The 14,372-nt window shown below is 38.7% G+C and overlaps 1 protein-coding gene across 9 annotated transcripts in view; it reads right to left on the bottom strand.

Moving 5' to 3' along the window:
* ZDHHC21 (zinc finger DHHC-type palmitoyltransferase 21) overlaps positions 1 to 14,372 on the bottom strand; it is a 37,955-nt gene that overhangs the window by 17,687 nt on the left and 5,896 nt on the right. For all 9 annotated transcript variants that reach the window (XR_007201041.1, XM_048292254.1, XM_048292255.1 and 6 more), the window contains 4 exons: positions 11,440 to 11,638; positions 10,520 to 10,618; positions 7,806 to 7,917; positions 6,682 to 6,820 (listed from right to left, as the gene is read on the bottom strand). Coding sequence is in view for 8 of the 9 variants with exons in the window: in XM_048292254.1 (XP_048148211.1) it covers positions 6,682 to 6,820; positions 7,806 to 7,917; positions 10,520 to 10,618; positions 11,440 to 11,593 (504 nt within the window). In the remaining variant the exon portion in view is untranslated. The remainder of the gene's footprint in view (positions 1 to 6,681; positions 6,821 to 7,805; positions 7,918 to 10,519; positions 10,619 to 11,439; positions 11,639 to 14,372) is intronic.

Raw genomic sequence — 14,372 nt, 5'->3', positions numbered from 1 at the left:
TTTTCATCCAACTCTTTTAACCCATGTTAAACTAGAGGTACAAAAAAGGATAGACCTTTCACACTAAAGATCACAGAATCACAGAATGGTCTGTGTTGGAAAGGAGCTTAAAGATCACCAAGTCCCAACCGCCCTGTGGACAGGGACACTTTTCACTACAGCAGATAGCTCAGAGCTCCATCAAATCTGGCCTTAAACACTTCCAGGGACGGGGCATCAATAAATTCTCTGGGCAACTTCTTCCAGTGCCTCCTTAGCCTTTGAGTAAAAGATTTCTTCCTAATATGTAATCTAAGCCTACTCTCAGTAGGTCAGTTTGAAGCAATTCCCCCTTGTCCTGCCACTACATACATGCTCTCTTTCTTGTAGGTTCCCCTGAGGTAATGGAAGCCTTCTCTTTTCCAGAATGAACAAACCCAATTCACAGAAACATGTAATCATTAGGGTTGAAAGGGACTTCTGAGGATCCAGTCCAACCCACCTGCCAAAGCAAGGTCACCTAGAGCAGGTGACCCAATGCATCCAGATGGATTTTGAATGTCTCCAGAGAGGGAGACTCCACAATCTCCCTGGGTAGCCTGTTCCAGTGCTCTGCCACCCTCAATGCAAAGAAGTTCTGCCTCATGTTGAGGTGGAAATTCTTGTGCTTGAGTTTATGGCCATTGCTCTTCAACCAGTTGCTGGGCAGCACTGAAAAGAGTCTGGCACCATCCTCCTGACACCCACCTTTGAGATATTTGTATGTATCGATGAGATCCCCTCTCAGTCTTCTCCAGACTAAACAGGCCCAGCTCCCACGGTCTCTCCTCATAAGAGAGATGCTCCAGACCCCTGATCATCCTTGTGGCCCTCCACTGGACCCTCTCCAGTAACTCCTTGTCTCTCTTGTGCTGAGGAGCCCAGAACTGCACACAGAACTCCAGGTGTGGCCTCACTAGGGCCGAGTAGAGGGGGAGGATCACCTCCCTCGACCTGCTGGCCACACTCTTCCCCATGCACCCCAGGATGACATTGGCCCTCATGGACAGCCTGTGATCCACCCAGAGTCCCAGGTCCTTCTCCACAGGGCTGCTCTGTAGGAGGTCAGCCCCAGCCTGTGCTGGCACTTGGGGCTGCTCCTCCCCAGGTGCAGGACCTGACACTTGCCCTTGTTGAGCCTCATCAGGTTTCTCTCTGCCCAACCCTCCAGCTGATCCAGGTCCCACAGAATGGCAGCAGAGCCTTCAGGTGGGTCAGCCACTCCCCCCAGTTCCCCTTCCTCCAGGTTTTTGATAAACAAGTTCAGGAAGATTGGTCCCAGTATTGATCCCTGGAGAACACCACTGACTGCAGGCCTCCAGCTGGACTCTGCTCCACTGATGACAACCCTCTGAGCTCTGCCTTCAGCCAGTTCTTGATTCACCTCACTGTCCATTCCTCTAACCCACATCTCCTGAGCTTACCTGCGAGGATGTTATGGGAGACTGTCAAAAGCCTTGCTGAAGTCAATGTAGGCAATATCCACTGCTCTCCCCTCATTGACCCATCTTGCCATGCCATCACAAAAGGCCATCAGATTGGTCAAACATGATTTGCCTTTGGTGAGTGCATCCTGACTACTCCTGATGACCTTCTCTTCTTTTATGTGCTTGGTCATGGCCTCCAGAGTGATCTGTTCCATTGCCTTTCCAGGGATGGAGGTGAGGCTCACTGGCCAGTAGCTTCCTGGCTCCTCCTTTTTGCTCTTTCTGAAGATGGGAGTGACATTGGCTTTCCTCCAGTCATCAGGCACCTCTCCTCCATTATTTTTCAAAGAAGATGCAGAGTGGGCTTAGCAACAACATTTGCCAACTCCCTCAGCACCCATGTGTGCCTTCCATCAGGGCCCATAGATTTGAGTCTGCCTAGCCAATCTCTAACCAAACCCTCTATGGCCAAGGGCAGGTCTTCCTTTCTCCAGCCTTCCCCTCTTGTCCCCAAGGTCTGGGTTTCCTGAAGGATGGCCTAAGCAGTAAAGTCTGAGGCAAAGAAGGAATTCAGTTACTCAGCCTTCTCTGTGTCTTCCATCACCAGGTAGCCCATCTGATTCAGCAGTATACCCACATTTTCCCTAATCTTTCTTTAGCTGTGTTTTCAAGGATTTATAGTATTCCTTTAAAGCAGCACACTGTACTGAGGACAGAGCTTTCAGCCAGAAACACAGGGCTATTGTATCTGTTCTAGAAGAGACCATCTTCATAATTTTTCACTTATAATGGATGATTGATTTATTCAATCTTTAGTTCTTTACTGAAATACGACACACAGAGAGATGAATACACAAGAAAATATATTAAGATACCTCATTTTTCTCTTGGGGAATGATATATTATGTAACACATGCTAACCTGCTTGTCTGTGCTCAATTGTAAATGCCTGGGATGTCCACCCCAGCCTGATGATTAAGTCAGTCTATTAACTTGGCTATCACAAAACCAGTGTAGAATACAAAAGAAAGCCAGGCTTTCCAGAAAGCAAACTAAAAAATACAGACCGCAGGTTTTGTAGGAAGAAAGAGGAAGGACTTAATTCAATCAGTATTCAGGTACTGTCCTTATACTATACTGTAGGAGAGCAGGGTTGGGTTCGTTTTGCAGAATGCTGAGAAGGAAAATTTTGATGTTTTCATTTTTTTAAAAACTCTCCCATCCTGTACATAATTTCATGATTCTATGAGAAAAGGCTTCCTTTAGACTCTCTTTACAATATAAATGAACTTTGGATGATACATATTTCCAGATTTTAGTTAGTACTAGTCAATGCATAATATTAATATTCCTGCAAAAAAATCCTTTTCTGAAGTCAAATACAGAGATTTTTAATTGCAGAAACAGGAACAAAATAAAACTAAACCAGAGCAAAGGGGCCTAGGGTTTTTGTATGTCAGGGGATTCTGCTATGACAATTATTGTAGCAACATTTCTAGGAAACAGAATGTATCAGCAGAATTTCTTTTGCTTAGAAGATTAAAAGCCTTCTATAAATAACGTAAATATACTGCCAAACCTTTTACTTTTGCAGTTTGACCAGCTGTATCTAGAATCTGTGCCAGCACAGCCAGGGAGAGAACAACTATGTAGTGATGAGAAGTCTAGTATTTTTTCTTATCATCTCACTACTCACAAGATTGACTACTTCCCAAAAGATACAGGCTTCCTGACATTGATATTTTTCATGAAGATGTAAAATGAAGACTATTCCTGTGTTAGCCTCTGAAAATCACCAAAGCTTGCAGAAGAACTAATACGATGATTTTACTCAAACTATCTATTTTTCCTGGGCTATCATCCCACGTAGTCAATCTAATTACCCTCTCCTTTACTTCTAGCAGTAATTGCACTCCTCCTGCTGGACAAACAGAGGCAACAACCACAATCTCTTTCTGGCAGTTTATAAATTATAAGAACAAAGAATACTATGAAGCAATTTTCTGCAGCAGGAGGTGAAGCTGAAAGATTTCATCTCTATGGAAATGGCTTCCTCCATTACCTTTAAAGCTATCACCCTAAACTCGGAACACTTAATTAAAACTTTTTGGGGTTTTCTTTCCTGACCCTTTAAAAATAAGAACACAACTTTGATTCAGATAAAAGATACTAACATGCTGATCAAATCTGCACAATGCATTAATCAGTACTGTAGTAAAATTATTATTTCACAACAGCACTAGAAGCAATTTTAATTCTACAGCTTCTGTGTTATGTACTACTTTATACCCGAAGAATAAAAATTCAGATGAAGGCACATTGCCAAAAAATTCATAAGTATTTTTAATGAGCAAGAATAAGCTTATTCCAGATGGCTGTTTAGGAAAAAAGTCATCCAGTTCTTTGAATCTGTGCTAAACACTAGTCCCTGTCAATTCAGAAAATGTAAACTCTCAGTTACAGCCATAATTTCTACACAGAACAGCGCTTCTGTGAAAGGCTGAAGGTACTGCACTCTGGGATGTGCTGGTCCTTCAGGTTTAATTAATCTACAAAGATAAAAAGAATCTTTCCGGATGCTCACCTAAAACCCTAACTACTACTAAGTCAACCTTCTCACTGGTCCTGTTCATCTGGTGTCAAAAATACATAGTTCTGACAAATTGTTCGGCAGCACAAAGCTATAGGGTATCACATCCTTAGCAACATTTTAAAAAATCAGCTTCATGGGACTCTGGTGTCATCTTACAGGCAGATATATTGGCTAGTCATGCCAACAAACTATTTTAGTTTTCTCTACTTCACTATGTGCTCTCCAGTTCTGCAGCTGAAAAACTGAGAAAGCTGAATACTATCCAGTGTTACGCTATACTTAACAAAGGTCTGAACAGACCAGACCTGCTGTGTCTACTGTTTTCCTATATCATATAAACATATTATTTCTCTGGGGAACAGAATACTGTATGCTATAACACAGATCCAATTTTTAAAAGGAAGAGTGTCATTTGCAGTGTCCACATATAGAAATTGATAAAGCCAAAAAAACCGCAGGTAAAACTAAACAAAACTAAACAGAAAAAAGTACTCAATTTCTTCCACAACTCTCTTTATACTTAGGCAGCCAAACACAGAAACCTGATCCACTCTTCGGGCAAACACATAAAAGTAATTGTTAAAATTAAATTAATTAAAATAATTGTTGCACATGTATTCCGCCTCCTAACCTGTCGCCTATCGAAGGGTAGATATTAAAATTAGGCCTCTCTCCAAAAGACTTCATATGAATCCAGTTATACTGGCAAGAACAAGTTTTATACATATTCATATTCATTTTATGAACTGTCATCATTAATAATTATTATCACCTCTTTAGGTACTGTAAAACATCTGAAGTAAACAAGATTTCCCTCTTCCTCTCTTGCACAGACCAGCTCCAAGCAAATAACCTGGTTACCTTTCATACTACTTTTAAAAAGCAAGGTTAACAGACAGAACTTCGGCTCATTACCTAACACAGTGTAATTATACATAATACATTCAGGGACCATTCACAGTAACAAGAGAATAGCCTACCATGACATAATACTACTAGAAGCTTACAAGTCTGTTTCAGTGCCTATGGAAAGATGCTCCAAGAACACAGCAAATTCTTTTCTGTTCCATATTTCTAGAGTATCTTAAATTACTTAAATGGAAGTATTGATGTAGATGGACAAAAATGATTAAATCCCTTTAGAGTAAAAATTTTTGAAGGAAGATTTACAAAAATCCTCAACTTTGGTATATTCCATATAATAAAAAGTTGGCATCTATGAATTTGAATATAGCACTTTCATCAGTTTTGGATTATCCAAGGAATACAGTCTTCCTACACTTGCAGCTCTCCTTTGCCCCATCATCTTCACATACACTTTTATAGGAACATCACATCCACTTCAGACTGATACAGGAACAAATACGAAGCTTGGAAGACTATGCCCCATCCTTTTCCAGAAGCAGAATTTTTCGCAAAGTGAAATTCTTATATAGTGTAGGATACAAAGTCATATGACAAACTTCAGTTGTTCAAAATAATGGAAAATAGGACTTGCCTTACCCACAATGAAAAGTCAGGTTCCAGTAGCCTGGAAAGATGAGTATGACATCACCAGCAGAGAACATGCTGGGGTGTCACATCAACAGAATTAAAAAATCTGCCACACCCCAGTATTTGGAAAAAATCTCCACAAAATTTAGAATGCACTATCAATATCTGAGATAATCTTATTCTCTTCACTTACAACATTGGCAATGTTACCTAATTTTTAAAACATTTTAAATGTGTTTTTTAAGTTTTTCTCTTTAGTGTAATTGTATTTGTTATAGTCCAGTACAAAGTTCATTTGAGATTTTGTCTAGAAGTTTTTATGCTTCTTCATGAGCAAGATGGCATAACAGTTTTCTTATAGAGGTCTAACTTTCCTGTTCTGGCACTTTTAAGCACTGAGCAACTTTCAAGCAAATCTCTTCAATATTCAGAGTATTACACATAATAGATATAAAATGAGCACCAGACACATCAACTTTACAATGTAAGTTTCTTAATGCAAGAAATTCCTTAATTTTTTACTCTACTCCAGTCTGTAAGTCCATTTTCTCTGTGTGTACAACTGCCTTTTACTGAGGACACGCCATGGAAATACCATAACTATTTATATATAGTCCATATAAAACAAACCAAACTTAATTCTCCCTTAACCCACATAACCTTTTCAAAGCAACAGAAAATACTGCTACAAAACCAATGTATATTTTTCCCCTTGCAGAATGTTCATGTGTTTTTCTCCTTTCTTAAAAAAGCAATATCAGCTTTCTTAAACAGGATATTAGGATAGATATATATTCTGCATAAATCTACTTCAGAGAAAGTAAAAGAAAATTTGAATACATCTAAAGTAGTTACCTTACTTCTTCCCAGTACTCATAATCACTTCCAAAGAAATCTAACTGGTTCTGTCCTTTCCTAGGTTTCTAAGAAAATTAGTGTGTTTTCAACACACAGAAATCATACACCCTTTAATAAAAATATTTTGTTACTTACCATAAATCAGTTTGCTTACTTAATAACAAACAGCTAGTTGAACTCTATTCACTGTCAACAACTGAGCTATCAGAAACGTGTAGTAAGTAGAAGCCAAAACAAATTACATTGCAATACTAGCTATTCGTTTGCTCCACAGAGGAAACAGGTTCTTACCCAGTTTTCCTTTTTCAGAGGCAAAAAGTAGTAGTAATGGCAGAAATCAAGTATCAGTGTATAGGAACTAAGGATCTGGGTGTAGAAACACAGCTGTAAAAACAGCCAGTGATTGTCTTCACCAACACAATTATTAATCCTGCAGAGAAATAAAGTGTGTATATATAAAAACAGAAACACAAATACTTTAACACTAAAATTATGATACCGTGAATAGAAGATTTTATGATTACTTATGGAGCAAACATAAGAACTACTGGATCCCTTGCACTACCACTTAAAGTGTAGGTTGCACTACTGAGATCACTGCTTAGAACAAGAGACATATTTCTCTGTATTTTCATATAACAAAGATACTCCTGCAACTTTAAGAACTCTGTAATAAAATTGGTTTTTTAAAGTCTGTGAAATTTCCCAGTACTATGTCTTATCTTTTGCTACTCAACACATTTCAGAGGTTGTGAACTACAGTGAGTCAAAAAACTGACAATGCAAATAAATGTTTTAAAATAAATGTGATCACAGGCTACCCCAATAACAAAGAAATATGACTTAGAAATGAACCAAAGGTACAGAAGACAATAGCATCCCTATTCAGAAACTCCTTCTACATACTCCAGCATGAAGGAGTAAAGGAAACACAAGGATTCTAGCTATATTAAGTACAAGATCAAAAACCTTTGAAACTGGGGCATAGTCTGCCTCACAGAAGTTACATGGATGCAATTTCATACAAGCATTGGCACAGACATCAGTACCAAGATAAGCCAGAACGACAGAAGCACTATACTACTACTATTTTCTGAAGTAGCAATAACTTGACAAAAAAGGTAGTTTTAAAAATGGCTAAATCAATATAAGGGAATCCTGATGTCAGTTCTGTCCTCCGCAGTTTGTCTTGCTGGAAATGATACCTCGAAACTACTTTTGAAACGCTTATTTTCACTTACTCTGAGTTTTACAGGTAGACATATGAAAGCTCAAATTTATTATTTCCCAGCTTTAAATGCCTAAATGATTAAGCACAAATTAATTAGGACAAATGAACAGCAGTCAAGACCACAAAGTTAAAAATTATTCACTACAACAACAGCAGACTATAAGAAGAAATGTGCTAGTTTTACCATGGACAGTGGTGATCCATCCGCCTCACACAATGTCCACAGCGACTGCAATGGTGTGAACGCTTTGGTCTCATCATATTGCATTTGCTACATAACTCCCAATATTCTCGTTCTAGGTGAAAATGTAAAGACACATTAGAGAGAGTCAAACTCAGTAGCGTGTGCTCATAATAAATCTGTATGCTTGTGATTCTAATTAAAAAAAGAATCTTACTATGATCTGAGAAGAATAAGCACCACAAAAAAATCTTTTTCCCACTGTGACCTTAATTAAACTGGAAGATATTACCGCTACTCTGTGCCAGTTTCCTTCTCCAAAACATTCTCTCTTCCTATAAATTTCTACAAAGTAATTATTACAGTACAAAAGCTGTCACTCAAACAAGGAATACTGTAACTCAATTATTTTCTTATGTTTCTACTCTGAAAAGAATTATCTGCTAGACAGAATCATGATACAATCTCGCTGTCATTCCAGAACCTCCTGAGGAAATAGTGGTACTGCTAGCTAACTAAAATATGACACACAATGAACACTCCAGGAGCATCTTCTTTCTCAAAGCATTTTACAGACATGTTTTAAAGGACTAATCTTTTAAAAGCTAATCTTCAGAGGTACAGAGTAGCTGAAAGTACCAGGAGCTACTATTGCTCATCTTTGCTATTATATATCTCAAATTGCACCATCCAAATTAGAGGAATTCTTTGAAAATGAAAATTCAAATTATATTGAAACATAGAAGATTAACACTGACATTAATTCCAGTCACAAAAGCATATATTTTCTGTCTTTAAGAAAAACAGGTGGACAACTGAGAAACTTAAATACTTCAACTGCTCAACTTTGTTCCTACCTAAATAAACTTTTCTTGAGGCACAGATATTTCTTGTATTTCAGGGGTAGGAAAAAAAAAAGGAAAAAAAGCTTAATATTTACAGTAGGGCATTCTGAAATTTTGGACTGTAAAACACTGTCCCTATGTAAACAAAATAAACTTATATTTAGCACTTCTGAGCCATATGCAAGTAGCTCTAATCTGGTCTTCCTTGCTGCAAAATAACATTTGGACACTGGAAGTAAAGAAGCCCAGTATCGGAGATCATTAAACTAGCAATAATGACAGATGGAAACTGATTTACAATCTGTTCCTATAAATCCAGTGTCACAAAGGTGTCACTCACTAATAGGGTAGCTACCACCAGAGTTCAGAAACACCCAACTCATTTTTTAATACAATTTATACTATGCAAAAACATATCCTCCTGTCAACCTAGAGAATATAAGAATAAATGAAATGCTACTTCCAAAAGTATGAAACCCTTGATATACGACACACCAAATCAAAATATCATGACCTAGCCTAAACGTTTCACCTTCAGAAGTACCTATATAAAGTATCACTGCCATAGGGACTGAATGGAGCATGCAAAGGTTGGAGGGCTATTCTAAGAGATACCTTAAATTAGAAAGCAACATTTTTCTACAAATGGATTTTGCACTGGTCCTGGTATTTTGAAGGTAAATTAAAATTCCAATATAAATATAACTGTCTATAACTGTTCTGAGTGCCTTCATTCTCCAACTCAGGTTGCAAAATCCATGTTGTTCTTCCTCCAGCAAAAACTCTGACTCCAGAATCCAAGTCTGACATCTTACAGTTTACTGGATCAAAGGATCAGTTGCCAGAAGCAGAAAGAACACTGGCATGGGATTTTCTGCAGTTAGTGTTGACACATCTGAACCCCAGGGAGATACACCTCTTTCTACTATCAGCTGCCTACTTCATGCACAACACACCATCAGCACTAAGGCTAAAAAGATCATGCTTCCAAACACATCATCCTAGATTTTCGGTAACATCAGGAAGAAGTGCAAAATTTTATTCTGGGCATTAACCACATCTGAAGACTGAAGTATTCACCCTCACTGCATGTGATACATTTTCTTCATTCATGAGGTGTTATCTGTTACTGTGACAAAGCTCATGCTGTTTAACAGCCCTACTCCATTCTAAACTCTTACGTAAAAGCTCTATGCATTAGATAATAGCACCTAACAGTTCATACAAATACTGTCTTTCTCTGTGGAGAACCCTTAAGGATTTAAATTTCCTCCAACTTCTGGAGCACTGGATACCATACAGGAATTGTGAGACAAATTTACAAGGACAGAAAGGACTTGCCCTGTTAAGTTGCTACCTTATAGAAATGCAATGTAATCAGCACCATGGTTTGGTTTTTTTGTTAAAAGCCCATACAAACATAAGACTGGAAAAAAAAGAGTAGGTACCACACGGCTAAAATCCAGCATAGGACTACCTTCCACCACCATTTTCAACATCATATAAATTTACTTAGAATTAAAATAACTAGCCATCTCTAAACATTTTTCATTAAATACTATTAAGCTAGTAGCATATGCAGTATGTTTGAAAGTCTAAAATGTAAAAAAATTCTTCCTGTGGAAGAATTTCCTAGCAGAAGGTCCTAAATAACTGAACTTTCTGGTAGAATGTAAGTTTTAGAAAATGAAGTTTTGAGATTACAAAAGGAAAAGTGCTAGAAATTTACAACTTAAAAACAGCGACATACTAACTTTATTCAGTAGGGACAGCTCATGGTTTCCATTAAATCCCACAGAGTCAATTTATTCCTAACTATTTTGAGGATATAAAATAACTTTCATTCAATTATATAGAAACAATTTAATGTACCTGTAATTGGTATCTTTGGATTTTCAGGTAGTTTTCCTGGATCTGCTACTGAAGCTCTAAATAATGAAGCTATACAAAACAATGAGCAGAAGTAATAACCTAAAAAAAAATAAATAAGCATTTGTTAGTCTTTTTCAGATGTACAAAGTACACTACATCAAAAATATAGCTGCTCCAGAACTGAGCTGGAAAATACTCAGCCTTCTCATTCAATTCCAGGTATTTTTTTGATACTAAGTATACAACATTAAGTACTCCCCAATAAACAGAGTGAAAAAAGCAGTAAACAGTTCCGGTAGCACCAGCAGGTGCTACTATGACTGTACCACTGTTTTTGAGAAGTTCATCCACTGTCTCACCACACAAACACCAATCATTCCACACCTCAAAGCCTCAATATGAAAGACATTCCCAATAGTGCATTTTCACTTCGAAGTTTGTTCCAGCCATAATTCAAGCCTTTTCCCCAGAAAACCTATCAGCAAAACTCATGTGAGCTGACCCACCCAGGCACGTATGACAAAGCTAACAAAATTTAGTTTGTTGCCAGTCATCAGTACTATAACCCCAAACTCTGACAGGCACTGAGAGATGTGGACTCGAAATCCTGTCAACAAGTTCTAAGTACAGGACCTGAAAGCCACATGCAGGCTTTTCACCGGTTTCTACAAAAACAAGTTCTACAACACCACCTTTGAAATGGTGTCTCAGCTTGCCAGAACACAAAAACATAGGACACATCCCACTACTCTTAGCCTTTATCTCACCTTTTGTCTTTATCTTTCACCCTAGTTTTTATTTAACAGGAAATTTATATATATATATATATATATATATATATATATGTATATAACTATATAATATATATATGTTAAGTGGAGACACTATTTTATTAGTAGAAAAAAGTTAAAAGGACTTACACAAAACCGCCACAACCGAAATATTTCCCTCTTCATAATGAGGAAAAAGGATGACCTTTGGAATGAAGATTGTATTGTACAGCCACACGAAGATAATTAGGCCCATGCAGCACCAACCCTGAGGGTCAACCACAAAGTGAATTCGTTGCCCCATTGAACACAAACAGGCAATAAATTGTCACAGCCCAGGAAGATAATCCTAAAGAGATAAATAAAAATATGTATTTTTTAAGAAGTCTAAACTAACTAGTATAGCGCAACCTACAGGGTTCATATATTCAAATTCACACATTCAAATAAGAAAGAAAAAAACCTGACAGTTATTGAATTACATAAAAACTTACAAACATTTCACATACATTTTTCGAGCACCAGGTAGCAAAATATTTTATGATTTCATTAATTAGTTATATCTGGCTAGAAAACAGTATTTACCACCAAGATGCAAGTAAAACCACTACCTGAGAAAACCATTAAGTAATAGGTAAAGCAGCAACTATCAGTCAGCTGGCAGCAGCAAAGAAAACCCTTCCATCAAAGTAAGAAGTTCGCAAAGCAAATAAGAAATACAGGGAATGATTTATGTTCTACAAAGATTCACCCTGCCTACCTATTGTAGTTTCCCCCTACATTTCATGATTGCTTTCTTAAAGCTTTTATACTAAAACAGACAAAAGCTTCACTAAGAATTTGGGTTTTCCTTGCTTAAAAAACCTCCTTCATTATATTTATAGCAAACCAAGAGAGAAAGGAGTCACTACCCCAACCTGTTTCACACAGGTTACTAAAAGGATCACACAGTAGAACCTTTTCTATTAATCACATTTAAAACTTCAAGGTTTCCATTCTTACATTTTAGTGTGCTGGGTTCCTTTTTGTTTGAGACTGAAGAAACCCCACCAAGTCCTACCATGTGAACTTCTGAGCTTCATAAACTGATCTCCATAACAACACAGCACTAAGTCCTAACCACTATTCAGCACAACTTTCAAGGGAGGGATTACTACTGTTATTTTTTTTGTCAGACTACCTTCATACACATATTTTCATATTGCAACACACACGTAAATCCCAATCTACTCTCCTACCCATTAGTTTCCCCAGTTTCTGGGTTTCAGGAATCTTGTCCATTTCTGATGGATTTCTTTCATTCCTTTCAGCTTCTACTTGTTGCATTGAAATTTTGTTCGTCAGTCAGACATCTCTGGTTCCAGGGGTTTTGCTTACTTGTTTCATGTTTGACTGTCCTCAATTGCATTCTAAATTTCCTTACTTAATGTTATTCATAAATTTAATTAATGTCTTCTTTGCTTAATTTTTAAGATTTCTAATCAAAATCAGACCCAAACAAGCTGCCTTTTTCCCACACTTTTCCTTTGCATTATTTATCATAACCCTTTGTTCACTAGCCTCTAATGTAACAGTGTTCCCATTCAAGTATAGCAGAGTAATAAACGTTTATTTTTATGCTAAAAATATACTGAATTTCCTAACATTTGCTTTTAGAACCATGTTGTATATTGAATAAAACTGCTGTGCTGTTAAAACTGGTTTTTAAGTTCACAATAATCGTAAAACCTATTTAGGCCTATGATTTCTTTTAATACTTAGCACATGTGCACTACTGGCTGTTACATACATAGTATTAATACACTACACACTTATGTACAGACTCCAGACACAAAATGATGTGTTATTATACTACTGAATCTGCTAGTTCTTAATCTATCTGATCTGTACGCTAGCTGCGGCAACCAGCAGCTTTAGAACAAAAAACCATTTTATGTACTTCTAAATGTGCACTGATGAAGGACCTGTCTCATCAAGCAGACAAGTTGTGGGAGAAGGTGAGCAGACTGTGTCGGGGTCTCCTCCCCCTGCCATGTAGCCCTGGGAGAGGGGCCCTGAGGGGACAGAGATGGGGTTTCCCTGCCCCTGCTCAGCCTCGTTCCCCATGGGTTGTTTTGTGTTCCCCTGCACAGGCAAGGACCCTTGGGTCCCGTGATTGAGCAGTTCCTCGGCAGAGCCCCGGCCATGCGGCTGGAGAAATAAACATCTCTGAAACATCTACCAAGAATCTGTCCATATATATTTCTTTTCCACAGTCTCCTTGTTTGGTGCATTGTGTTGCAGTATCCCTGCTGTAACAAACGGTAGAGAATTGCGAGCAGAACGGTCACCGATCCCTAAGCAACTGATTTGTGAGTAAACCCTAGAAACTTCGGATTCCTCTTCTTAATTTTGTTTTGCTATTCCATATCTAAACTATGGAAGAACTGTGGAAAGACTCTTGGCTCTCAGAGCCGCATATGGACATTTATCTTAAACTTGAAAAGATTATTAAACGATTTGTAAATTTTAGCTTAATTCAAGCTCAAAAAAGAACTGAAACACTTCCTGGCATGGTTGTTTAAGAACTTTTTCTATGTTTCTTGGGATTTAATTCTTACCAAAGACTTTTGGAACACCATTTGGACACAGTTAAATTTTGAGTCAAAACATATGCTGATGGAAGAATATTTTCGTGAATATTATTTAGTTACTGAGACTGTTGAGCAATGTCAGCTGTGTCCTGGCGAAGGGAAGCCTGGCGCAGGGACCGTGCGACCCAGGCCACGTGGACCGAGCCCTCTCCAAGCAGCAGCGAGGCAGTTCCCGCGTGCGGGCGGAGCCACGCGAGCCGCAGTGTCGGTGGCGGAGCGAGGCGCGGCAGGAATAGGGAGACCAGCGGTGCCCGCCCGGCCCCGCGCAGCGCGTGGTGGAGCGAGCCCCGTGAACGCCCGACCGAGAGGGGCGGCGCGCGGGCGGCGGCTGGCGGCAGAGCAGAGCCGCGCCCAGCCAAAACGCGCGTTGGAGCAGGGCACGGGGGGGTCATCGCTCAGGGGCCCGGCCGAGACGTGGCTGCAGGGCCTGGCAGCAGCAGCGAAGCTGCG

This window comes from Corvus hawaiiensis, chromosome Z (genome assembly GCF_020740725.1).
Source record: "Corvus hawaiiensis isolate bCorHaw1 chromosome Z, bCorHaw1.pri.cur, whole genome shotgun sequence".
Taxonomy (NCBI): Eukaryota; Metazoa; Chordata; class Aves; order Passeriformes; family Corvidae; genus Corvus; species Corvus hawaiiensis.
Note: the sequence above shows the minus strand (reverse complement) of the source record. Positions and strands in the feature narration are given on the sequence as shown.